This window comes from Anoplolepis gracilipes, chromosome 1 (genome assembly GCF_047496725.1).
Source record: "Anoplolepis gracilipes chromosome 1, ASM4749672v1, whole genome shotgun sequence".
NCBI lineage: Eukaryota > Metazoa > Arthropoda > Insecta > Hymenoptera > Formicidae > Anoplolepis > Anoplolepis gracilipes.
Genome location: NC_132970.1, coordinates 20,838,298 through 20,866,280, shown reverse-complemented (window position 1 = coordinate 20,866,280; position 27,983 = coordinate 20,838,298). Strand labels below are relative to the sequence as shown.

The window sequence follows — 27,983 nt, the reverse complement described above, 5'->3', positions numbered from 1 at the left end:
GTAAATTTTGTAGGATATGATGACCTTATATAACTTGTAAATATGTTTGTATTTATATATATATTTATTATGATGTCTCTTACATCGACATTGCCAGTTTTCGATTACCTCTTGAAACGTTAAGATTACGATAGTACAGATTAACGGTTCACGGTGATAAAGTATCAACTTTAATTAGTTCTGAGAAGAAAAGAAATTGTATTAGAAATAAGATAGCATTTTTACTATACAAGGTGAGTCTCTAGAAACAGAATATTATATAACTCTTTCTTTAAAGTACGTAGAGAATACATAAAACGCAATCTAAATAGTACTAAAATATGAACACATAAAATAAGATTATGTTTCCTTTAAAAATTATTTTCAAAATTGTTGAACATTTTATTAATTTCTTTTATTTTTTTTTTATTTCTTTTTTCAAGAAACTATCTTTTTTTTTAATTTTTTATACATATATTGTGTATTTGACAAAAACACTAATTTTATGTATTATAATATTGTTATAAAATCTTTGAATTAGAAATTTAAGGATTAAAAAAAAAATATTTTTAAAATTCTTTAAATATTTAATCCAAATATTTGTAAATGGATAATAAAAAATTGGATAACTACAATGTTAATATAATACCGTACATATGTTTGTTTTATATCGTTTTGTAATATTATTAATAATTTGAGAGGTTACTTTAAAATCGATTACTGATTCGATATATTTATTTAAGCGAATAATGAACAAACGATAAATGTTTCTCTCGTTACTAAAAAAAACGTGTATTACATATAATACATATAAAAACATTCAAATTGTCTTTGATCTTATGGCGCGCACACACACATACACACACATACACATACATTCACGCGCGCGCGCATATATATGTTTGTATTTACACATGCTTGAAGAGACATACCAAAAAGTCGAAAAAAATTTAATTTTCTGTTGACTATTCCGTTGATTATTCGTTGCTAGTTTACTAAAAATATAATCATCTTTTGAAAATAGCATGTTCATGTACGTAGATCGGTCTGTTATTCATCACGGATAAAATTTCTAATTACTCAAGAAAATTAATTTCAAAAAATATTTTATAAATTTAATTGCTGTAACATTTATTATTATTTAAATTTTATTTTATATTTATTTTTCTTTCAACAGGGACAGTTGTTACAGATACCTAAAAATTGACATGGCATTTCTCAGACTGTTATTTTATAGCGGTCTTATATTTAGCACCATAATAACATTTTCAATTAATGAAAATACGGAAAACTCATCGATTACATTTAATGATTACTTTGATGATATAATGCCAGTGCATTACGACGTCAAGTTAATACCATATTTCAAAGAAGACAAAGAACATAAAATATATAAATATTTACGGAATAACAAATATATACTAGAGCTTCAAGAAAAAGGCAACTTTGTTTTCTACGGCGAATTAAATGCCTTTTTCGATATTTCCCATTCATTTACAAAAATAGGTTTAAATTTACCGACACTAATACGCATTTTATCTGGAGATTTGCAAAAAATTTCAGCTGTACGAAATTCGACATTTAAATATTCAGCAACAATTACACCTGATGCTGCAAAACAAATTTGCTTTTTCAATTTTAAGTTAACTTTATCTAGTGGACGTTACAAACTAAATACAAAATTTGTCACTGCAATTGATAACACGGAAAACATTATTACTTCTATAAAGCCTATAGTTTATAGGAGAGAATCATTCGAAATGTGAGTAATATTAAGAGTACAATAAATATAAATTTTTATCATTATGCTTTCGCATCTTTTATCTTTTTTTATAATATTTAATTATATAATACTATATATCACTATCTTTATTTCACTTTATATTACTCAAAAATGTTATCATAACATTTTATACTATGTTTGAATTGTTAATTAATCCTATTTATTATTAAATACGTGAAATATATAATATAAAAGATATAATAAATATAAAAGATATATCATGGAATGTTGAATAGTTTAGATGGGAATGCAATAATTTGTACCTTATGTCGTTTTATTACGTATGTGCATGAAATAAAATATAAAATTTCTCTGTACTTTATACGCGCGTGTGCTCTATATATGTATATATAACAGGGCGAATGGTAACTAAATATTTTTTATGTGAGCTATAATTTTTTAATCATGTTAAAGATAATTTGCCCTTAGCGAAAATATTGATTCAATAACTTGATTTATAAACGATTAAATACGAAAAGTTTTTCGTAAATATTGAGGCTTGATAATCGAAAAATAAATATTTTATTGTTTATGTATAATTAAAGTAAAAAAGTTTATATTGCGAATAATTCATAATTATAAAAAAATTAAGATAACTAAAAAAATAACAATGACTTTTAAAACTCGAAAACGTCACAAGTAAACAAAAATTGATTTATATGCACTTTGTAGCAGACTCAAAGTCATGTAAATTTTTCTTATTCAACTTTCTTCTAACTTCAATCAATTGCGACATTTGTTTGGACATTTACAGACAGATACTCTGTGTATATAATGCTATTGATTATTAAAAATTATTGTTATTTATAACAATATTATTAAAATGTCGTAGGTTGGACGTAATACATTTTCAGGCGACTGGAGCTCGACGATTGTTTCCATGCTGGGATAAGCCGACAAGCAAGGCCACTTTTCACATTTCCATAAAGCATCATCGCAAATACCAAATTTTTTCAAATATGCCGGTACAAGAAAGGGAAATCTGCATACATGAAATGGATAAAACCGAAACAGATATAAAGTGGACATGCTTTAATACTACTCCTCCAATATCCACTTATATCGTGACGGTTGTAATCTCGTCAGCAGATTTTCTTAAATTTGAGGCGGAAAAATCTAGAATCATTATATGGCGTAGACCCGAATTAGATCATATAGAATTTGCTGAAATGATAGCAACCAGAGCAATGATAATATTTGAATATTACTGGACAGAATTGAAAATACCAAAAGTGCAATTTGTTGCAATCCAAAGTTTGCTATATGACAATGAGAACTGGGGCCTTCTGTTAAATAGGTAATTCAAAAATTAAAAAAAATATCAATTTATTCAAATACAATTTATATATGAAGCAAAATTAGAAATAATTAAATTAAAAATATAAAATTAGAAATTAGATATACATACGTTAAAATATAATTGTTTTAATGTAGAATTTTTATACATGTACATTATTATACATATATTTTTATAACTAATTATAGGTTGATTTCAATCATATATACATATGTATATCACGTATATGAAAATAAATTATGTCGCAATTTTTATATAATCGGTACAAAACAACATACAATTATACCATATCGATTATATTATCCGTTTAGAAGATATTTTTAATTTTAAGTCAGAAAATATATCAAAATTATTATTTGGCCAAGTTTATGTAATTACTAAGCTCTTGCAAATTTAATTTTTATATTTTTTAGTGAAACAGATATTATTTACGATAAAAATCTGGATTCTGTTGCGCATAAAATAAAAGTAGCGCAGTTGATAGGGCGCAAAATGGCATATCAATGGTTTGCTGATAAAATAAATCCATTTTGGTCATCTGAGTTATGGTTAATTGATGGTCTTACTACATTGTATGGAATTGATGTTATCGATTCCACCGAGGTAATTTTTTTATATTTTTTTTAGTAATATTCTTAATGTATCAATTATATATAATATATATATTACATATTTTTATATGTTTCTGATGTTTTTATGTTAAATAAAATATTATTTTATTTATGTAAGTAGATATAATCTTTACTATTATAAGAAAATGAAAAGCTTTTACCCTATTTTTAACATTAAATATGTCGTATAAAAATTGCTAAAACTATTTATATAAAATTTTGTCATATCTGGAAAGATTAAATTTTATATTGATTCTCGATATTTTCAAATCATTATAAAATTTGCAATGTAGATAGAAATAACACCATAATTATTTCAAATAGTTTTAAATGACATGACTATATCACACACTACACATTACTTTATCGAAAAATTTTACTATATCTTGTAATGTTGATAAAAAATTTTCAAATTTATGTTCAATAAAAGCATTAAATGTGTACCGTTAATATTTCATTCGACTAAATATTCAGTCGATCATATTAAATGTTTCTTCTTTAGGATTATAAAAACTCCGAAATGTTGGATTTATTTATAGTTCAGGTTTATTATGAATCACTTCGTTTGGAGAGCCACAATCAGTCTCTTATAAAGGAAGCCAATTTTTCCGAAAATAATGCATTTTCTTCTTTTTACCGTTACGTTAAAGGTAAAAAAATTAATAAATTTATTTGAATGAATCAAATCAATAAATATACTTGAAAAAATGTATATATATTATATATATATATATATATATATATATATATATATATATATATATGTGTGTGTATGTATATACATATGTATATATTAGTACTAAATTAATATATATATTATAATTAATATATATTAATACTAAATTAGTATTTAAATTAAATAATTTATGAAAAATGTTGTTAAAAGACTTCTAAACGAACTTATATATAAATCACATTGTATGATTTGAATTGTAGCACCCTTAATAACACGCATGCTGCAGTATGTAATTACAAATAACATGTTTCAACTGAAAGTTTATGAATATTTAAATTTGTGAGTATATTATGAAATATATTGTATTATATATACCATTTTAATGTATTACATACTTATACATTATAAAATCTAGCATTTAAAATATTAATATTTTACGTAAATACTATTATTTAAATACAGCATTTATGTATAAAATATTAATATAAAATATTAATATTTTACGTAAACACTATTATTTAAATACAGCATTTATGTAAACTGTATAAAGTGTATAAGTTAAATAACACTTTGATATTTTTTGATACGTAATTTAAGAGTACCGATTTTACTGTGTCAATAATGCCAAATTTTAATTAATATAGTGAATTTAAGTCGAAGAGTCTTCTCCAACATTTATGGCTCACCATACAGGATATTTTAAGCAAATTATATCCTGAGAAAGAACGAATCCTTTCTTCGACAATAAATGATTGGATGAAATCTATAAATTATCCTGTGTTGAAAATAACGCGAGATTTTGCGTATAAAGCAAATGTATATAGAATAACAATAGAAAATTATGAAATAGTTAAAAAATACGCTTTCTGGGTACCTGTAACTTATACCTCCCAGAATAATTTAAATTTTGAGAAGCTTAGAATGCCGCTTTTTGACAAAAGATTAAAAGTTTTGTCGTCGTCCCAGCCAACTAGCCAAGTTGGTCTAAAAGATAATGGTTGGGTAATATTCAATTTACAACAAACGGGTAAATATTGATTAACAAATTTATTATATTTCTACATAATTAAAATATGAAACCATTATATAATGTTAACTATATTCTTTTTTAATAACATTACGCAATATATGAATAAATAGTAATAATATAAATACATAGTAACATTATATAATATTTCAAAATATATTGTATCAGGTATTCTTTGCATTTTACTATCGATTAACGTGAAATAAATTCAATTTTGCACATATTATTATTTAAACTAAAATAAAGATAAATAGATTTATAATTTCTTAGAGTTTTATTCTACGCAATATTACAATAAATATCACTCAGAAGTAATGTTTTTCTTAATTATTATAATTTTTCTTTTTTCTTTTAATACTTGGAATTACACAAATATTTAAAATGCAGATAATTATAAATATATTTTAATAAATATAATAAATCAATTAAGTGAAAATCTAATAATATAAAAATTATTTACTACAGGATACTATCGCGTTAATTACGATCCTGAAAACTGGCAAAAAATTGCAGAATATTTGAACTCTGCAGAATATACAAAAATACATGTTCTTAATCGTGCTAAAATCATCGACGATGCATTTTATTTTATGATAAATGGCCAACTGAATTCTTTCCTATTCTGGAACTTGACGAGCTATCTTGGACAAGAGACAAATTATATAGCATGGTATCCTATGATAAAAACTTTTGAACACATGTCGAGCATCTTTCCATTTTTAGATAAAGGAGTTCAAAATATCAAGGTAAATAATAATAGAATTAATCAGTAGAAAAGTTTTTAAATTATTTTATGTCATATTTTCCAAGAAAATAAAATAAATATAGCTAAAAAGATTCAAGTATGTTCTTCTGTATTCTTATTTAAGATAAAGTAAAATCTCTTTTATTTAAAAAAAGTTTTATTTCAGTCTTATATTATAATTGTTAAACATATATTAGATTTTTGAATAATTATTTTTTTCATATTTTTTAAGTAATTTTCTATTAAAATTTCAATTTAAAATTATATGTATGTATAGTAATTAAACGTACGTATAGTAATATAGAATAGAGCGGTAATTTTGTAAGAGTAGCAGAAGTTGTTAATCAATTAAAGTTTACTTTGTATAGTTGCATGTGCGACATCATATATAGGTTCTTCTTTAATTTTTCTTATTTTTGATTGTAGAAATAGATGTTAAAGACAAAAGTTGTTTGGCTCAAAAGGGTGTATGTGCATATATATATATATATATATATATATATATATATATATATATATGATATGGTGACATTAATTTGACTTTAAGTGTACAAGCCAAGGTCAAACTAATTGCATTATCTCATGTTCTTTTTGAAGCCAAACAACTATTTTGTGAAACATTGATTCTATAAATAAAAATAATAAAATTTTTAAAATGGAGAGAATAAATTAAAATAAAATGTATGTATATATGTATATGTGTTGCTAGTACGGACTTAAAACTATTATGTCTTGTAATATGTATAGAATATCTCATTTTAGAGTATCCCAAAAGTGACTCCCTTTTCTCTTATAAATTAAAAAAGATATACAATGATAAATATACATATATTAAATTAGTTCAAACTAAAAATATGTAGAAAATATAGGCTTAGTATAAGTTGCTACTTTAGGCAAGAAAAAGGTTAGATTTTTAAGATGAGAAGAGTACTTGATTGAGATTGGCTCATTTTAAAGGTTGTTTGGCATTGGCTTAATTTCGGCAAGAAGAGACACTCATCTGACTTTTTCTTATAGACATAATAAGTATAGAATGATTGTGAACGTTCGAGAAGTGAGAATAAGCTAAACATAGAAAAAGATACTTTGAACTGTGCTCTCACGTTCTCTCTCGCTCGCGCATGCTATGGCTGTGTGTGTGGTTCAAATTAAACTGTATTGTGAGTGTAGTGGTTATTTACTAAAGCTATCCGTATTAACGAACAGAGAGATACGTATAATTTTTTTTATAAAAATGTGTCTATTTTGATATAAGAAAATTTGTAGCGCTATGATTTGAAATAAATACAACGACTTAATGTAAATACTTTACATATTATAAGAGTTTTATGGGCTTGAAATATCACCAATAATGTCTGCCATTTTACTTTTGATCCAGCGATATGCTAATTTGAGCGTTAAAGATATATATAATCACTTAACATTGTCATTTAATTATATTACAAAATAAGTCGAGTGTACCATATTGCAAAATTGACTAAACGTTTTTTAAACACTTTTTAATTTTTTTTTAACTATCTATGCTTAGATTTTTGTCAAGTATTGTATATATATATATATACATATACAGTGCTTAACAAAAGAAAATATATATATATAAATCCACGCACACATACTAATATATGTATTCAGAATGTTTATGAAAAGCCATCAGAATTTTAAAAATTAACTTATTGAATTAAATCATATTGATTCAATAAGTGAGATACATTTATTCTGTTTGGTTGAGCGTTTTTTATTAAATTAAAAAATTTTTACTCGTATAAACACAAATTTTTTACGTTAACATATAACGCTCTCACATAAATTTGAGATTAAAATTAATACATTAATTGAATAATGTTGAGAATGAAACGAAATTGATTTCTTTTCCAACATATTAGTTTTCCACTCGAATCGTGTTCGTACAAAGCTAGACATTGAAATTTTTTAACTGTTTTTCACATAAAGAGATTTGTCACATAAAGTGATGTAATATTAGGACTTTGCAGTGGCTGTTCGATCAGCCTGCTTCTCTTTCAATCTACTTATTGAGAAATTGAATGTCCAACGCTACACGCTTACTGTAAACCGATATAATTATTTGATTTGGATAACTTTTAGGAGAAAATAAAAAATATATTGGCCAATCTATTTGAGAAAATAAAATATGAAGAAGATCTTGAGGAAAGTGATCTTACTAAATGTTTAAGGCAAGAAGCCATTAAATGGTTATGTATTCTCGATGATTTGAATTGCCTCATAAAAGCTTATGACAAATTGATGTCGCATATTCCGTATATGTCGGATACAAATAAGTAATTTTTCTTGTTACAGTTTTTTATCATTATTTTTACATTCAATTATTGAATAAAGACGCAATATTATAGCGTTAAATATGTTTAATCAAACTTTTATTTTTGGATGTTGTAGACTTTTACCGTGGTGGAAAGAGTGGATATACTGTAAAGGTTTGATATTAGCAGAGAGTAACGATTTGCGCAATGTGAAGGAATATTTAACGAAAAAATATAATAACGATAGATTTTTAGAATTTTTAGCTTGTGCTTCAAATAAAATTATGGAGGAATATTTAAAATCAATAATGTTCAAACATAATGTAACATATCATAAAGCACAAATCAAGAGAAATATGATTAGTTTCCTTTTTATTATTGCAAAACATACAAAGCACGATAATGTGTTTTTGTATATATTGGAAAATTTTGATAAATTAAAACCAAGGTATAACTGGAAATATTTTTTTCTTGTACGAACACTTTTTACAATTATAAACATTAATTACTTATAACTATATGTGTTGTTTTATAGAGGTGTCAATGGAATTGCCATTATTATTAGCATTATTAATCATGTGTATTCTGAAAAACAATTAAAGCAGGTAAATTTTATAGACCCGGTTATTTTTTTATTATTAAGCTTATTTATATCGAATGTTTATATATATACACAGAAATACAATTAAATGTGGTAAATTTTCTAAATTCGGTTATTTCTTTTATTATTAAGCTTATTTATGTCTAATGTAAACATGTATCTATAAATATATATATATATATATATATATATACACATGTATACATTAGATATAAATAAGCTTAATAATAAAAAAAAGAACCGGATCAATATAATTTACCACATTTAATTGTTCTATATATTTATATATATTGCAGTCTTTTATAAAAAACAGAGCCTTTTTATAAAACGCCGAATCTTTATAAGTTAACGTTTAAAGATTTACAAAGTGTCTGAAACACATATACTTTAAAAGATAATTCTTTGTTGAAAAATAATAATGATCTTTCATATAACCATATATTCCTATATCGCTTTCTTGTGAAATATATTTTACTAAAAGGGAAGGTAAAGATTAAGTTTTTACTTATTTTTCCTAAATTTTGGACAAATTAAAAAAATAAAATTTGATGATAATTTTCCACTAACAAAAAAGATATTTTTATATTATTTTTTTTATTTTCTTGTATCATTAAAAAAAAGATGAAATTATGCATGATATGTTTTTTTTTGAAAATTTTTTAATTGAATTATTGATTTTACGAAAATAATATAACAATAGAGTTTCTAAAAAAATCAATCTTTTTCACGTATATTTATGTCAACATCTTGTTGACATTATGGCTTGTTAAAAAGTTTTAATAAAAGTTGATTGGGATTGCCAAGTTCATTCTTTTATAACAATGCGAGAAGATTAAAAAAATATAACTAGATATTTTTTTTAATAGTAAAAAATGTCGACTAAATTTCATTTTTTTTAACTTGTCCAAAATTTAAGCAAAAAAAATTTAAAATTTAATTTTCACTTCCCTCTTTAGAGGAAAGTAGTTCATCATGGAAGAATTTAAAATATATGTTTATATGAAAATCCCCTTTTAACTTTCGACAAAGAATTATATCTTAAAAGTTTTTGCTCTTATTTATAGTTATCATTTAAATATCTATATGTCATGTATATATATATATATATATATACATGTATAATATTTTATTTGAATTATTTGAATTATGTTGATAATACGAAATAATAATAATTAGGCATATTAAGGGCGACTTCAGAGATTTGAATGAATTTGACGTGTTGTAAAACTTATGACCCTGAATAACATCTAAATGTTTTGCCATCGCTCGTTGTTCGTTAAAAAGTTATAAACAAAAATAATTTTTACAAATTACATGTAATTTTCGATACTATGTACATTTTATAAAAGCACAATTTAACTTTTAGCATTTAGCATTTACTACACATAGATAAATTGACCATACTTAATTGTATTATACTTTTCCATATGGGTTTCCAAAATTCTATGCAAAATGCAGTTTATTCTACAGCACCTTTCTTTTCAGTACAAAACGAGATTAATTACTTGCACGATTTCACATGGGTTTTTAACTTTTAACATAAAGCAAAATAAAAATTATTAACGTATATCAGTATCACAGTTATATACAGGTTGAGTTATGTTGCATATATTTCTGTATAACACACATCATATATTTACTTTTCAAATGTACAAAATGGCAGAAAATGATAGTTTCATACCTGAAAAAATTTAGATTATCGTATTTAGTATACTTGTTTTACAATTTAAAACTGTATCCTAAAATCTGAAAATTATTGTAATTTGAATATCATTTTGTTTTTTTTAAAAAACTATGAGTGACGCTTGAAACTTTTTGATTATTCAAGATCATAATACTACACGTTAAGATCATTCAAATCTGTGAGGTCATTAATATGTCATTAATATTAGTCATTTAAATCTTTGAAGTCACCCTTATGCATAATTACTATTATTTATTATTTTCAACATATTTAAAATAAAATATTATACAGATCCGGTAAAGATTACATCAAAGCAAATGAACATGTACAGCGCATTAAACTGAACAGAAAAGTCCTTTTCAGTTTTATGCACTTTATCTGCTTACGAACGTTGATTTAATCTTTACCGGACATCCTGTCTATATGATGTACAAACATACAGCTGTTTTTAAATAAGAGCAATTTTAGGCACATTTTAGGAAATAATTTTTTTTCTAAAATTACAAAGGGTTTTTCATGTTCTGCCTTTATTATGCTTAATTACCAAAATACTGTTTCGGTTACAAATTCTTAAATTAAAAAATTTATGTTAAAGTAAATTACTATTTATTGACAATAAATATTGATTAAGTTATTCTATGTAGCTCAAAAACGTCATGAGAAATATCATTGAGCCTGAAGCATACAAAAATAGTATTGAACGTATATGGGATAAAAAAAGAATTCTTTCTGACAAGTACTATTATCTCCCTGACAAGGTATACTTTATGAATTAAAAACTATATTTATATTAGGTTTTCTATTAATAAATTTATTTATATTTTTAATATACATATGTCATAAGCAGTATTTCGTTCTTTAATTACATAAGTCTTTTAAGGTAGCATAAAATGATAACATTAATTCAAAATAATCTGTCTTAGGAAAATATTGAAACTAGGTTTTACGAGTATAAAAATTTTGTGGAAAAATGGATGTTGGACGCTGACAAAAAACTGCTGAGACGTTTACATGAAATCGAAGAAATAAAGAAATATTTTAAGATATATTCTTTTTTTCCTTAAAATAATAAGAACTTTTCAAAAGAAATTAATCGTAAATAATTATAATTACAGCAAAAAAAAATATATATATATAATATTATTTTTATACCATTAAATTATCATATAATATTTATAAATAAATATATAACATACACATTCATAAATATACTTATACATGTAACAATAATAACAGTTTAATATTATTAAACATAATATTTTGTTAATATTATTCTTAATATATTATTATATGAATTACTTTTAATTATTGTTTATGTGTATATATATGTATATAATAAATAAAATACTAAATTTGTAGTAATGACAACTGTTCAGTAATATTATATATAATATATTTTATTAATACCCGGTAGAAAATTTATTATGTATAATCATATATGATATATGACCATATAAAATTATATAGAAATATATAAAATTTTATATAAGTTATGTTTAATTATATATAATAATATATGACTTATTGTATAATTATATATAATTTTATATTAATGTTGGCTACATGTCAGTCAACGATAATACAAAAATATGCATACTATACATAACTATACATAACTTATACAGAATTTTATATATTTCTATATACTTTTATATTGTTATATATAATTATATATAAGAAATTTTTTACCGGGTATGATTTTGAATATACATATATTATGACATAATTTATATTTAATTAATTAGTTAATAGTTATAATACCAACATAAAAATAGTTTTAGAATTTATAATATTTATTTATATTTTTAATATTATTAGTCAAATTTCTTTATATGAATCCATGTGTGCATTTTTTCATTTATAATAAATTATCTAATATTATTACTTTTGTTTAAAGATTCCCATAATCCTATAATCAATTCTATTCTTATAATATCAAAATATTCCTTATAATTTTTATAATATCAATATCTTTCCTATCTAGTTTATTATTTTTACTATAGAAATAGTTTATCTATTTGTTATATAAATTCGGAAATAAATATATACTCGAATAAATATTTTATAAAATTAAATTATTTTAAAATAATTTTCAACACAAAATTATACAATTTTTGTTTACTTATACAACATGCATAATATGGATATTGCAATTACCCGGTAAAAAATTTCTCATATATAATTATATATAACAATATAAAAATATATAGAAATATATAAAATTCTGTATAAGTTATGTATAGTTATGTATAGTATGCATAATTTTGTATTATCGTTGACTGACATTTAGCCAACATTAATATAAAATTATATATAATTATATAATAAGTCATATATTATGATATATAATTATACATAACTTATACAAAATTTTATATATTTCTATATAATTTTATATGGTCATATATCATATATGATTATACATAACAAATTTTTTACGGGAACAAAATACATTTAAGTTTAGATATTATTCAGGAAGTAATTGTGGCCTGTAAGGAAATAATTATGGCAAGTCACAACAACTTGAAAATATTAAAATTATAACTTCAAAATATTAAAAATACGAAAGCTGGATATTAATAATATATGATTTATTGTATAATTATATATAATTTTATATTAATGTTGGCTAGATGTCAGTCAACGATAATACAAAAGTATGTATACTATACATAACTATACATAACTTATACAAAATTTTATATATTTCTATATATTTTTATATTGTTATATATAATTATATATGAGAAATTTTTTACCGGGTTTGATGTTGCATTGTTCGATGATTTATGTTCAAGTCAGAGTGAGAACGCAAAACAATTAAATATAATAAATAATAATAAAATAAACTGTCAAAAAATAGTTAAGTAATTAAAATTTACGTAACAAAAAGTCTTATAACATATAACGTTTAGCAAATGATAATTAATCTGTACTTTAAAATACATATTTTAATATTATAATTTTATATTTTACGTATAAACATATATGTAATAGTACTTGAAATATTTTGATAATAAATTAAAAATAACGTAGTGTATATACGTTGTAGTGCGCTAATATTCTCTTTGTCAGCTTTGTTATCGTACAACGACACGAGATATTAACATGACTTTAATATATTATACTAATTAGTATAATTATAAAGTATTATTTACGGATTACATAAAACAATATATGAAAGCACTCTGATATGGAGATTTTCCAAAGTGTAAAGATTCAAAATTAATAATTACAGACATAGGTAGACATGAAAATGAATTTCTTTTTGTTTATTAAATGTATACAAAATTCACAAAATAAAATACACAATCCATAATTCTTAAAATATGCATATAAATATTACTTTAAACATTTGTGTAGGATTTAATGTATGTATGTATATATTATAATATGTGACATATGTTATTGACATTGTTTATTTCCGATTATCTATTGAAACGGTAAGATTTTGATATAACAATAAGTAATAACGATATTAACGGTTTGCAGTGTGACCGTGTCAACTGCAACTAATTTTCGTAAGAAAAGGAATTGTATTATAAATAACATAACATTTTTATATCCAAAATGAATCATTAGAATTAGAATATGATGTAACTTTCTTTTTAAAGATATATAAAAGATATATATAGAGTAGAATTTAAATAGTACTAAAGTATGAACTTACACGATGAGTATCATAATTTCTAATAAATGTTAATCTTTATCTTACTTCCTTTTAAGTTATCATTTTTAAAACTGTTAAGATTTTATTAATTTCTTCTATTTCTTTTGTTTTTTTTATAAACCTATATAATTCTTTAAATTTTCATATATACATCTGACAAAAACGTTAATTTTATTTATTATAATATTGCATATTGTTACAAAATGTCTTTGAATTAAGAATTTAAGATTAAAGAACGGAAACTTTTTAAATATTTGTTATATTTAACTCATTTATTTTTAAATAAATAATAGAAAATTAAATAATAAAATTACAATGTAAAAAATTACAATTTTTAATATCGTGCACACATTTATTCTATATATTTTTTCGTAATGGCATATAATCAGTGATTTGCAAGATTAATTCGAATATTGATTCAATGTACCTATTCAAAACGAGTAAAGAAGAAACGATAAATGTTTATTTTCTCTCGTCGTTAAAAAAATGTTTGTATGATTAATGAATACTTAACTTTTATAGTTAATATAGATGATAGAAATAAATATAAAGCATTTCAGCATGATTAAAATGACTTTAACGTATTATATTAATTAGAATAATTATAATAAATTATTTACGTATTACATAAAAAATAAATATATGAAAGTACGTTGATATGAAAATTCTTTAATTCTCAACATGTAAAGATTAAATATTATTATTTATAGATATAGGAAAACAAAAATACTTATTTTTCTATATTGCTTATTAAATCGTATATGAAATTAACAAAATATATAATACATAAATAAATATCAAAAATTAACATAGTCAATGAATTTTAAAATATCATATATATAATTTTAAATTTAAATTTTGTAGGATTTGATGACCTTATATAAGTTGTAAATATATTTGTATTTATATATGGATTTGTTATGATGTCTATTACATCGACATTGCCAGTTTTCGATTACCTCTTGAAACGTTAAGATTACGATAGTACAGATTAACGGTTCACGGTGATAAAGTATCAACTTTAACTAGTTCTGAGAAGAAAAGGAATTGTATTAGAAATAACATAGCATTTTTAGTACACAAGGTGAGTCTCTAGAAACAGAATATTATATAATTTTCTCTTTAAAGTACGTAAAAGATAAAACGTAATTTAAATTGTGCACACGATAAGAATATATATTTTTTAAAAATTATTTTCAAAATTGTTGAATTGTTAAACATTTTATTAATTTTTTTATTTCTTTTTCTTTCATTTTTTAAAAAAACCTATACATATTCTTAAATTTTATGTACGTAATTTCTATATCTGACAAAACATAAATCTTTTTTTATTATAATATTGTTATAGAATGTTCTTGGATTATAGAAAATATTAAAAAAGGAAAGTATTTAAAAAATTTTTTTTTATTTAATCCATATATTTTTAAATAAATAATAAAAACTGGATAATACAATTACAATGTTAAAAATTACCATGTTTATATAATACCGTTCACATGTTTATTGTATATTCTTTTGTAATATCAATAATAATTTGAGAAATTACTTTAAAATCCATTACTGATTCGATATATTTACTTAAGCGAATAATGAGTAAACAATAAATGTTTCTCTCGTTACTAAAAAAAATATGTATAATATATAAGACATATAAAAACATTCAACTTGTCTTTGACAAGTTGCGCGCACACACACACACATACACATACACACACGCGCGTGCGCCCATATATGTATGAGTGTATACATGCCTGAAGAGACATACCAACAAAGTCGAATAAAATCTAATTTTTTGTTGACTATTCTGTTGATTATTTTTATTGCTAGTTTTTTGAAAATATAATCCTCTACAAAACAACAAATTTTTAAAATAACATATTCATATATGTAGATCGGTGTGTTATTCATCACGGATAAAATTACGCAAGAAAACTAATTTTAGAAAATACTTTATAAATTTATTTGCTGTAAAATTTATTATTTAAATTTTATTTTATATTTATCTTTCTTTCAACAGGAACAGTTGTACAGATACCTAAAAATTGACATGGCATTTCTAAGACTGTTATTTTATAGCGGTCTTATATTTGGCACTATAATAACATTTTCAATTAATGAAAATACGGGAAACTCATCGATTGAATTTACTTATTACTTTGATGATATAACACCAGTGCATTACGACGTCAAGTTAATACCATATTTCAAAGAAGACAAAGGACATGAAATATATAAATATAAAATCTATAAAACGCATATAGAAAAGTATCAAACAAGAGGCAACTTTGTTTTATACGGCGAATTAAATGCCATTATCGATATTTCCCGTTTATTTACAAAAATAGGTTTAAATTCACCGACATTAATACGCTTTTTATCTGGAAAAATAAAAAAAATTACAACCGAAGGATATAGTATATTACACTATCCAGTGTTAGCAATTACACCTTATGCAAAGCATATTTGGTTCTTTCATTTTCCGTTACCTTTACCTAGTGGACGTTACAGACTAAATACAGAATTTCTCACAGCAATTGATAACTTGGAAAACATTATTACTTCTTTAAAGACTATAGTTTACAGGGAAGAATTACTCGAAATGTGAGTAATATTAAGAGTACAATAAATATAAATTTTTATTATTGTTGCTCTCGCATATTTTATTTTTTTCTTATAATATTTAATTATATAATATTATACATCACTATCTTTATTTCACTTTATATTACTCAAAAATGTCATCATAACATTTTATACTATGTTTTAATTGTTAATTTGTTGTCCTATTTATTATTGAATACATGAAATATATAAATATAAAAAATATATCATAGAAAGTTGAATAGTTTAGATGGAAATGCAATAATTTATACTTTATGTCGTTTTATATATATATATAACAGGGTGAATGGTAACTAAATATTTTTCATGTGAGCCATAATTTTTTAATCATGTTAGAGATAATTTTCCCTTAGCGAAAATATTGAGACATTAATTCAATAACTTGATTTATAAACGATTAAATACGAAAAGTTTTTCGTAAATATTGAGGCTTGATAATCGAAAAATAAATATTTTATTGTTTATGTATAATTAAAGTAAAAAAGTTTATATTGCGAGTAATCTAATAATATAAAAAAATTAAAATAGCTAAAATAATGAAAATGACTTTTATAACTCGAAAAAGTCGAGTAAACAAAATATTTTTATATGCACTTTGTAACGGACTCAAAGTGATGTGAATTCTTCTTATTTTACTTTCTTTTAACTTCAATCAATTGCGACATTTGTTTGGATATTTACGAACACACACTTTGTATATATAATGCTATTGATTAATAAAAATCATCGTTATTTAAATCAATGTTATTAAAATATCGTAGGTTGGACGTAATACATTTACAGGCGACTGGAGCCCGACGATTGTTTCCATGCTGGGACAAGCCGACAATCAAGGCCACTTTCAACATTTCCATAAAGCATCATCGCAAATACCAAGTTTTTTCAAATATGCCGGTACAAGAAAAAGAAACATGCAAACATGAAATGCATGAAAATGAAACATATATGAAGTGGACATGCTTTAATACTACTCCTCCAATGTCCACTTATATCGTGACGGTTGTAATCTCGCCAGCAGATTTTCTTAAATTTGAGGCGGAAGAATCTAGAATCATTATATGGCGTAGACCCGATTTAAATCATATGGAATTTGCTGAAATGATAGCAACCAGAGCAATGATGATATTTGAATATAAATGGACAGAATTGAAAATACCAAAAGTGCAATTTGTTGCAATCCATAGTTTGCGATGTGACAATGAGAACTGGGGCCTCCTGTTAAATAGGTAATTCAAAAATTTTTAAAAATATCAATTTATTCAAATACAATTTATACATGAAGCAAAATTAGAAATTATTAAATTAAAAATATAAAATTAGAAATTAGAAATACATACGTTAATATATAATTGTTTTAATGTAGAATTTTTATACATGTACATTATTATACATATAATTTTATAACTAATTATAAGTTGATTTCAATCATATATACATATGTATATCACGTATATGACAATAATTATGTTATAATTTTTATATAATCAGTATATATATATATATATATATATATATATATATATATATAATTATAGGTTGAAAATAATTTATGTCACAATTTTGATGTAATCGGTAAAAATCAATATATAAAACAATATACAATTATACCATATCGATTATATTATCCGTTTAGAAGATATTTTTAATTTTAAATCAGAAAATATGTCAAAATTATTATATGGCCAAGTTTATGTAATTACTAAGCTCTTGCAAATTTAATTTTTATATTTTTTAGTGAAACAGATATTATTTACGATAAAAATCTGGATTCTGTTGCGCATAAAATAAAAGTAGCGTGGTTGATTGGGCGCAAGATGGCATATCAATGGTTTGCTGATAAACCCATAATAAACCCATTTTGGTTAGGTACATTTTGGGGGTCATCTGGGTTATGGTTAATCGATGGTCTTACTACATTGTCTGGACTTTATGCTATCGATTCCATCAAGGTAATTTTTTTATATTTTTTTAATAATATTCTTAATGTATCAATTATATATAATGTATATATTATATATTTTTATATGTTTCTGATGCTTTTATGTTAAATAAAATATTATTTTGATTATATAATTGAGATATAATCTTTACTATTATAAGAAAATGAAAAGCTTTTACACTATTTTTAATATTAAATATGTCGTATAAAAATTGCTAAAGCTATTTATATAAATTTTTGTCATATCTGGAAAGATTAAATTTCATATTGGTTCTCGATATTTTCAAAATCGTTATAAAATTTGCAATGTAGAGAAAAATAACACGATAATTTTCAATTATTTTAAATAGTTTTAAATGACATGACTATTTCACACACTACACATTACTTTATCGAAAAATTTTACTATATCTTGTAATGTTGATAAAAAATTTTCAAATTTATGTTCAATAAAAGCATTAAATGTGTACAGTTAATATTTATTCGACTAAATATTTATTTGATCATATTAAATCTTTTTTCTTTAGGGTTACGGAAATTTCGAAATGGTGAATTTATTTATAGTTCAGGTTTATTATGAATCACTTCGTTTGGAGACTCACAATCAGTTTCTTATAAAGGAAGCCAATTTATCCGAAAATAATGCATTTTCTTCTTTTTACCGTTACATTAAAGGTAAAAAAAATCAATAAATTTATTTGAATGAATCAAGTCAATAAATGTATTTAAATATAAGTATATAAATACGTATATATATTAGTATACTAAAATTAAAAAATTTATGAAAAATGTATTTGAAAGACTTCTAAACAAACTTATATATAAATCACATTGTATGATTTGAATTGTAGCACCCTTAATAACACGCATGCTGCAGTATGTAATTACAGATAACATGTTTCAACTGAAAGTTTATGAATATTTAAATTTGTGAGTATATTATGAAATATATTGTATTATATATACCATTTTAATATATTATTTACTTATACATTATAGAACTTAGCATATAAAATATTAAATAATGCAATTATGTAAGCTGTATAAAGTGTACAAATTAAATAACACTCTGATATTTTTTGATACGTAATTAACGATCAGTACCGATTTTACTGTGTCAATAATGCCAAATTTTAACCAATATAGTGAAGTTAAGTCGAAGAGTCTTCTCCAACATTTATGGCTTACCATACAGGATATTTTAAGCAAATTATATCCTGAGAAAGAACGAATCCTTTCTTCGACAATAAATGATTGGATGAAATCTATAAATTATCCTGTGTTGAAAATAACGCGAGATTTTGCGTATAAAGCAAATGTATATAGAATAACAATAGAAAATTATGAAATAGTTAAAAAATACGCTTTCTGGGTACCTGTAACTTATACCTCCCAGAATAATTTAAATTTTGAGAAGCTTAGAATGCCGCTTTTTGACAAAAGATTAAAAGTTTTGTCGTCGTCCCAGCCAACTAGCCAAGTTGGTCTAAAAGATAATGGTTGGGTAATATTCAATTTACAATTTAAAATATGAAACCATTATATAATGTTAACTATATTCTTTTTTAATAACAATGAGCAATATATGAATAAATACATAGTAACATTAAATAATATTTCAAAAAATATTGTAGGACTTATTTTCTGCATTCTACTATCGATTAACGTAAAATAAATTCAATTATGCATATATTATTATTCAAGCTATAATAAATATAAATGTATTTATAATTCTTTATATAGTTTCATTCTACGCAATATTACGACAAATATAACTCTAAAATAAAGTTTTTCTTAATTATTATAATTTTTCTTTCTTTTTTCAATAATGGAATTACTCAAATATTTAAAATGCAGATAATAAAAATATTTTTAATTAATTTAAGAACTCATTTATGTGAAAATCTAATAATATAAAAATTATTTACTACAGGATACTATCGCGTTAATTACGATCCTGAAAATTGGCAAAAAATTGCAAAATATTTGAACTCTATAGAATATACAAAAATACATGTTCTTAATCGTGCTAAAATCATCGACGATGCATTTTATTTTATGATAAATGGCCAACTCAATTCTTCCCTATTCTGGAACTTGACAAGCTATCTTGGACAAGAAACAAATTATATAGCATGGTATCCTATGATAAAAGCTTTTGAACACATGTCGAGCATCTTTCCATTTCCAGATAAAGAAGTCCAAAATATCAAGGTAAATAATAATAGAATTAATCAATTAAAGAGTTTTTAAATTATTTTATGTCATATTTTCCAAGAAAATAAAAATATGTAGCTAAAGATTCAAATACGTTTTTCTGTATTCTTATATAGGATAAACTAAAATCTTTTTTATTTAAAAAAAAAGTCTTTATTTCAGTCTTATTTTATAATTGTTAAACATACATTAGATTTTTGAGTAATTATTTTTCTTATATTTTTAACTAATTTTTTTATTAAATTTTCAATTTAAAATTATATCTACGTATAGTAATGAAACGTACGTATAGTAATATAAAAAAGATCGGTAATTTTGTATGAATATCAAATGTTGATAATAAATTAAAGTTTACTTTGTTTGTTTGCATATGCATTATATTTAGGTTCTCCTTTAATTTTTTTTTATTTTTGTTTGTAGAAAAAGATGTTAAAGACAAAAATTAATTGGCTCGAAAAGGTATATGTGTATATATATATATATATATATATATATATAACCGTTACATTAGTTTGACTTTAAGTGTACAAGCCAAGGTCAAACTAATTGCATTATCTCATGTTCTCTTTGAAGCCAAACAACTTTTTTGTGAAACATTGATTCTATAATTAAAAATAATAAAATTTTTAGGGTGGAGAGAATAAATTAAAATAAAATGTATGTATATATGTATATGTATTGCTAGTACGGACTGAAGACTATTATGTCTTTTAATATGTATAGAATATGTCATTTTAGAGTATCCCAAAAGTGACTCCCTTTTCTCTTATAAACCAAAAAAGACATACAATGATTAATATACATATATTAAATTAGTTCAAATTAAAAATATGTAGAAAATATAAACTTAGTATAAGTTACTACTTTAGGCAAGAGGAAAATCAGATTATTAAGATGAGAAGAGTACTTGATTAAGATTGGCTCATTTTGAAGGTTGCTTGGCATTGCCACGATTTTGGCAAGAAGGGACACTCATCTGACTGTTTCTTATAGGCATAATAAGTATAGAATGATTGTGAACGTTCGAGAAGTGAGAATAAGCTAAACGTAGAAAAAGACACACTCTGAACTGCGCTCTCACGTTCTCTCTCGCTCGCGCATGCCATGTCTGTGTGTATGTCTGTGGTTCAAATTAAACTGTATTGTGAATGTAGTGGTTATTTATTAAAGCTGTCCGTTAACGAACAGAGAGATATGTATAATTTCTTTTATATAAATGTGCCTATTTTGATATAATAAAATTTATAGCGCTGTGATTTGAAATAAATACAACGACTTAATGTAAATACTTTACATATTACAAGAGTTTAATCTGCTTGAAATATCACAAGTAATGTCTGTCATTTTACTTTTGGTACAGCGATATGCCAATTTGAGCGTTAAAGATATATATAATATTGTCACCTAATTATATTACAAAATAAGTCGAATATGACGTTTTCACATAAATTTGAGATTAAAATTAATACATTAATTGGATAATGTTGAAAATAAAACGAGATTCATTTCTTTTCCAACAAATTAGTTTTCCACTCGAATCGTGTTCGTACAAAGCTAGACATTGAAATTTTTTAACTGTTTTTCACATAAAGAGATTTGTCACATAAAGTGATGTAATATTAGGACTTTGCAGTGGCTGTTCGATCAGCCTGCTTCCCTTTCAATCTACTTATTGAGAAATTGAATGTTCAACACTACACGCTTACTGTAAACCGATATAATTATTTGACATGGATAACTTTTAGGAGAAAATAAAGAATATATTGGCCAATCTACTTGAGAAAATAAAATACGTAGAAGATCCTAAGGAAAGTGATCTTACTAAATGTTTAAGGCAAGAAGCCATTAAATGGTTATGTATTCTCGATGACAAGAAATGTCTCAAAAAAGCTTATGACAAATTGAAATTGCATAATGGAATGTCGGATACAAATAAGTAATTATTTTAAGTGTTACAATTTTTTACCATTATTTGCATCTTCAATTATTGAATCAGGATACAATATTATAGCGCTAAATATGTTTATATCAAACTTTTATCTTTGGATGTTGTAGACTTTTACCGGGGTGGAAAGAATGGTTATACTGTAAAGGTTTGATGTCAGCAGAGAGACATATTTGGCGTATGGTAAAGGACAATTCAGCGGGAAAATATAATAATGATAGATTTTTAGAATTTTTAGCTTGCGCTTCAAATAAAATTATGGACGAATATTTAGAATCAATAATGTTCAAACATAATAAAACATATAACGAAACACAAATCAAGAGAAATATGATTAGTTTCCTTTTTATTATTGCAAAACATGCAAAGCACGATAATGTGTTTTTGAATATATTGGAAAATTTTGATAAATTAAAACCAAGGTAATAACTAGTAATATTTCTTTCTTGAACGAATACTTTTTACAATTATTGTACAAACATTAGTTACTTATAATAACTATATGTGTTGTTTTATAGATGTGTCAATGGAGTTGCCATATCTATTGGCATTATTAATCATGTGTATTCTGAAAAACAATTAAAAGAGGTAAATTTTATAGATCTGGTTATCGTTTTTATTATTAAGCTTATTTATATCTAATGTTTATATATATATATATATATATATACACAGAAGAACAATTAAATGTGGTAAATTTTATTGATCCGGTTATTTCTTTTATTACTAAGCTTATTTATGTCTAATGTAAACATGTATATATATATATATATATATATATATATATATATATATATATATATATATATACACATGTATACATTAGATATAAATAAGCTTAATAATAAAAAAAATAACCAGATCTATAAAATTTATTACATTTAATGTTCTACATATATATATATATATATATATATATATATATATATATATTGCAGGCTTTTATAAAAAATTGAGTTTTTTTATAAAACACCGAATCTTTATAAGTTAGTGTTTAAAGATTTACAAAGTGTCTGAAACACATATACTTTAAAAGATAATTCTTTGTTGAAAAATAATAATGATCTTTCATATAACCATATATTCCTATATCGATTTCTTGTGAAATATACTTTACTAAAAGGGGAGGTAAAGATTAAGTTTTTACTTATTTTTCCTAAATTTTGGACAAATTAAAAAAATGAAATTTGATGGTAATTTTCCACTAACAAAAAAGATATTTTTATATTATTTTTTTTATTTTCCCGTATCATTAAAAAAAAAGATGAAATTATGCATATGTTTTTTTTTAAAAATTTTTTAATTGAATTATTGATTTTACGAAAATAATATAACAATAGAGTTTCTAAAAAAAATCAATCTTTTTCACGTATATTTATAGATGTTGACATTCTGGCTTGTTAAAAAGTTCTAATAAAAATTTGAATTGGGATTGCCAAGTTCATTCTTTTATAATAATATGAGAAGAATAAAAAAATATAACTACATATGTTTTTTAATATTAAAATGTCGACTAAATTTCATTTTTTTTAACTTGTCCAAAATTTAAGCAAAAATAATTAAAAACTTAATTTTTACTTCACTCTTTAGAGGAAAGTACAATAGTTCATCATGAAAGAATTTAAAATATATGTTTATATGAAAAACGCCTTTTAATTTTCGACAAAGAATTATTTCCTAAAAGTTTTTGCTCTTATTTAAAGTTATCATCTATATATCTATATGTCATATATACATATATATATATATATATATATATATATATATATATATATATAATATTTTATTTGAATTATTTGAATTATATTGATAATACGAAATAATGGTAATTAGGCATATTAAGGGTGACTCAAGAGATTTGATTGATTTTGACGTGTTGTAAAACTTATGACCCTGAATAACATTTAAAAGTTTTGCCATCGCTCGTTGTTCATTAAAAAGTTATAAACAAAAATAATTTTTACAAATTACATGTAATTTTTGATACTATGTACATTTTATAAAAGCACAATTTAGCTTTTAGCATTTAGCATTTACTATACATGGATAAATTAACCATTTTATTATACTTTTCTATATGGGTTTCCAAAATTCTATGCAAAGTGCAGTTTATTTCTACAGCACCCCTCTTTTCAGTACAAAACGAGATTTATTACTTGCACGATTTCACATGGGTTTTCAACTTTTAACATAAAGCAAAATAAAAATTATTAACGTATATCAGTTTAACAGTTATATACAGGTTGAGTTAGGTTGCATATATTTCTGTATAACACACATCATATATTTACTTCTCAAATGTACAAGGTGGCAGAAAATGATGGTTTCATACCTGAAAAAATTTAGATTATCGTATTTAGTATACTTGTTTTACAATTTAAAACTGTATCCTAAAATCTGAAAATTATTGTAATTTGAATATCCTTTTGTTTTTTTGTTTAACAACTATGAGTGACGCTTAAAACCTTTTGATTATTCAAGGTCATAACACTACACGTTAAGATCATTCATATCTGTGAGGTCATTAATATGTTTTGGTCATTTAAATCGTTGAAGTCACCCTTATGCATAATTACTATTATTTATTATTTTCAACATATTTAAAATAAAATATTATACAGATCCAGTAAAGATTGAATCAAAGCAAATGAGCATGTAGAGCGCATTAAACTGAACAGAAAAGTTCTTTACCATCTTGCAATTTTTGCAATAATTATTGAGAAATTAATTAAAAAATATCGACCAATTCGTGTGAATATTAGCATGTGGCGAGGAAAGCCAGCTCATTGTCACGCGGTTGCTAGTCGCATGCATAGTAGCCACGTAACACTGTGCTGTCTCCTCACGCTGTGCTCCTATAGCGACCGCGTGACAGCGTGCTGTCCCTTTTTGCGGAGCGCTAATATATTGCGTGAATTGGTCGATATTTTTTAATTAATTTTTCATTAATTATTGTGAAAATCGCAAAATGGTAAGGGACTTTACTGTTCAGTTTTATGCGCTCTATCTGCTTACGTTCTTGCTTATGTTCTGCCTTTATTATGCTTAATTACCGAAATACTGTTCGGTTACAAATTCTTAAATTACAAAATTCTTTTGAATTAAATTACTATTTATTGACAATAAATATTGATTAAGTTATTCTTTGTAGGTCAAAAACATTATGAGAAGTATCATTAAACCTGAAGCATACAAAAATAGTATTAAACATATATGGGAGAAAAAAATAATTCTCTCTGATAAGAACTATTATCTCGTTGACAAGGTACATTTTATGATTTAAAAATTATATTTATATTAAGTTTTCTATTAATAAATTTATTTACATCTTTAAGATATGTCATAAGTAGTATTTCGTTCTTTAATTATATAAGTCTTTTAAGATAGCATAAAATTATTACAATAATTGAAAATAATCTGGTTTAGGAAACTATTGAAACTAATTTTTACAAGTATAAAAATCTTGTGGAAGAATGGGTGTGAGATGCTGACCAAAAACTATACAGACGTTTAAAGGAAATCGAAGAAATAAAAAAATATTTTAAAATATAGTTTTTCTTTCTTTAAAATATTAACAACTTTTCAAAAGAAATTAATCATGAGTAATCATAATTACGGTAAAAAATATAAATATATATAATATTATTTTTATACCATTAAATTATCATATAAACAATATTCATCCTTAAATATATAAAATACATATTTATATATACACAAACATAATATATATATATATATATATATATATGTATATATATATATTATATATACATATACTTACACATGTAACAATAATACAGTTTAATATTATTAAGCATAATATTTTGTTAATATTATTCTTAATATTATTATATGAATTACTTTTAATTATTGTCAATGTGTATATAATAAATAAAATAATAAATTTGTAGCAATGACAACTGTTCAATAATATTATATATAATATATTTTATTAATTAAATATTATTAATTAAATATTATTTTGAATATACATATTATCACATAATTTATATTTAATTAATTAGTTAATAATTATAATACAAACATGAAAATTGTTTTAGAATTTATAATATTTATTTATATTTTTAATATTATTAGTTAAATTTCTTTATATGTATTCATGTGTGCATTTTCCAATTTATAATAAATTATCTAATATTATTACTTTTGTTTAAAGATTCCTATAATCCTATAATCAATTCTATTCTTATAATATCAAAATATTTCTTATAATTTTTATAATATCAATATCTCTCTTATCTAGTTTATTATTTTCACTATTCAAATAATTTATTTATTTGTGATATAAATTCTGAAATAAATATATCCTCGAATAAATATTTTACAAAATTGGTTTGCTTTAGAATATTTTTTAACACAAAATTATAAAATTTTAATTTATAACAATCATAATATGGATATTGCAATTACATATACAGCTTTCGTAATTTTAATATTTTAAAGTTATAATTTTAATTTTTTTAAGTTGTTGTTACCTGCCATAATTATTTCCTTCTAGGCCACAATTACTTTCTTAATAATATTTAGACTAAAATATATTTTGTTTGATGTTGTATTGTTCGATGATTTAAGTTTAAGTCAGAGTGAGAACGCAAAACAATTAAATAATAAATAATAATAAAATAAATTTTCAAATAATATTCAAGTAATTAAAATTTAGGTAACAAAAAGTCTCACAACATATAACGTTCAGCAAATGATAATTAATCTATACTTTAAAATACATATTTTAATATTATAATTTTATATTTCACGTATAAACATATATGTAATACTACTTGAAATATTTTGACAATAAATTAAAAATAACGTGGTGTATATACGTTGTAGTGCGCTAATATTCTCTTTGTTATCGTACAACGACAGATTTTACCATGACTAAAATGA

General features: G+C 23.1%; 2 protein-coding genes across 2 annotated transcripts; both read left to right on the top strand.

Moving 5' to 3' along the window:
- Positions 1–99: 99 nt before the first annotated feature.
- LOC140676206 (aminopeptidase N-like) lies at positions 100–11,870 on the top strand. Its single transcript, XM_072911045.1, has 13 exons — positions 100–233; positions 1,157–1,741; positions 2,595–3,059; positions 3,473–3,662; positions 4,173–4,320; positions 4,607–4,685; positions 4,991–5,373; positions 5,839–6,119; positions 8,222–8,415; positions 8,531–8,842; positions 8,930–8,999; positions 11,324–11,437; positions 11,603–11,870. The coding sequence occupies exons 2-13, from the start codon at positions 1,188–1,190 to the stop codon at positions 11,741–11,743; spliced, it is 2,931 nt and encodes a 976-aa protein (XP_072767146.1). The 5' UTR covers positions 100–233; positions 1,157–1,187; the 3' UTR covers positions 11,744–11,870.
- A 3,433-nt stretch (positions 11,871–15,303) lies between these two features.
- LOC140664092 (aminopeptidase N-like) lies at positions 15,304–26,771 on the top strand. The gene is made up of 11 exons (XM_072888866.1): positions 15,304–15,433; positions 16,367–16,950; positions 17,733–18,197; positions 18,707–18,920; positions 19,438–19,585; positions 20,844–21,124; positions 22,873–23,063; positions 23,183–23,494; positions 23,591–23,660; positions 26,224–26,337; positions 26,499–26,771. Exons 2-11 carry the CDS (start codon positions 16,397–16,399, stop codon positions 26,553–26,555), a joined length of 2,406 nt encoding a protein of 801 aa, XP_072744967.1. The 5' UTR covers positions 15,304–15,433; positions 16,367–16,396; the 3' UTR covers positions 26,556–26,771.
- Positions 26,772–27,983: the final 1,212 nt, after the last annotated feature.

Coding starts and splice junctions, on each gene's coding strand:
- LOC140664092 (XM_072888866.1), top strand. CDS start 16,397: ATGGCATTTCTAAGACTGTTATTTTATAGCGGTCTTATATTTGGCACT. Junction 23,661..26,223: donor CTGAAAAACAATTAAAAGAG/GTAAATTTTATA, acceptor TATTCTTTGTAG/GTCAAAAACATTATGAGAAG. Junction 26,338..26,498: donor ACTATTATCTCGTTGACAAG/GTACATTTTATG, acceptor AATCTGGTTTAG/GAAACTATTGAAACTAATTT.
- LOC140676206 (XM_072911045.1), top strand. CDS start 1,188: ATGGCATTTCTCAGACTGTTATTTTATAGCGGTCTTATATTTAGCACC. Junction 4,321..4,606: donor TTTTTACCGTTACGTTAAAG/GTAAAAAAATTA, acceptor TTTGAATTGTAG/CACCCTTAATAACACGCATG. Junction 5,374..5,838: donor ATTCAATTTACAACAAACGG/GTAAATATTGAT, acceptor TATTTACTACAG/GATACTATCGCGTTAATTAC.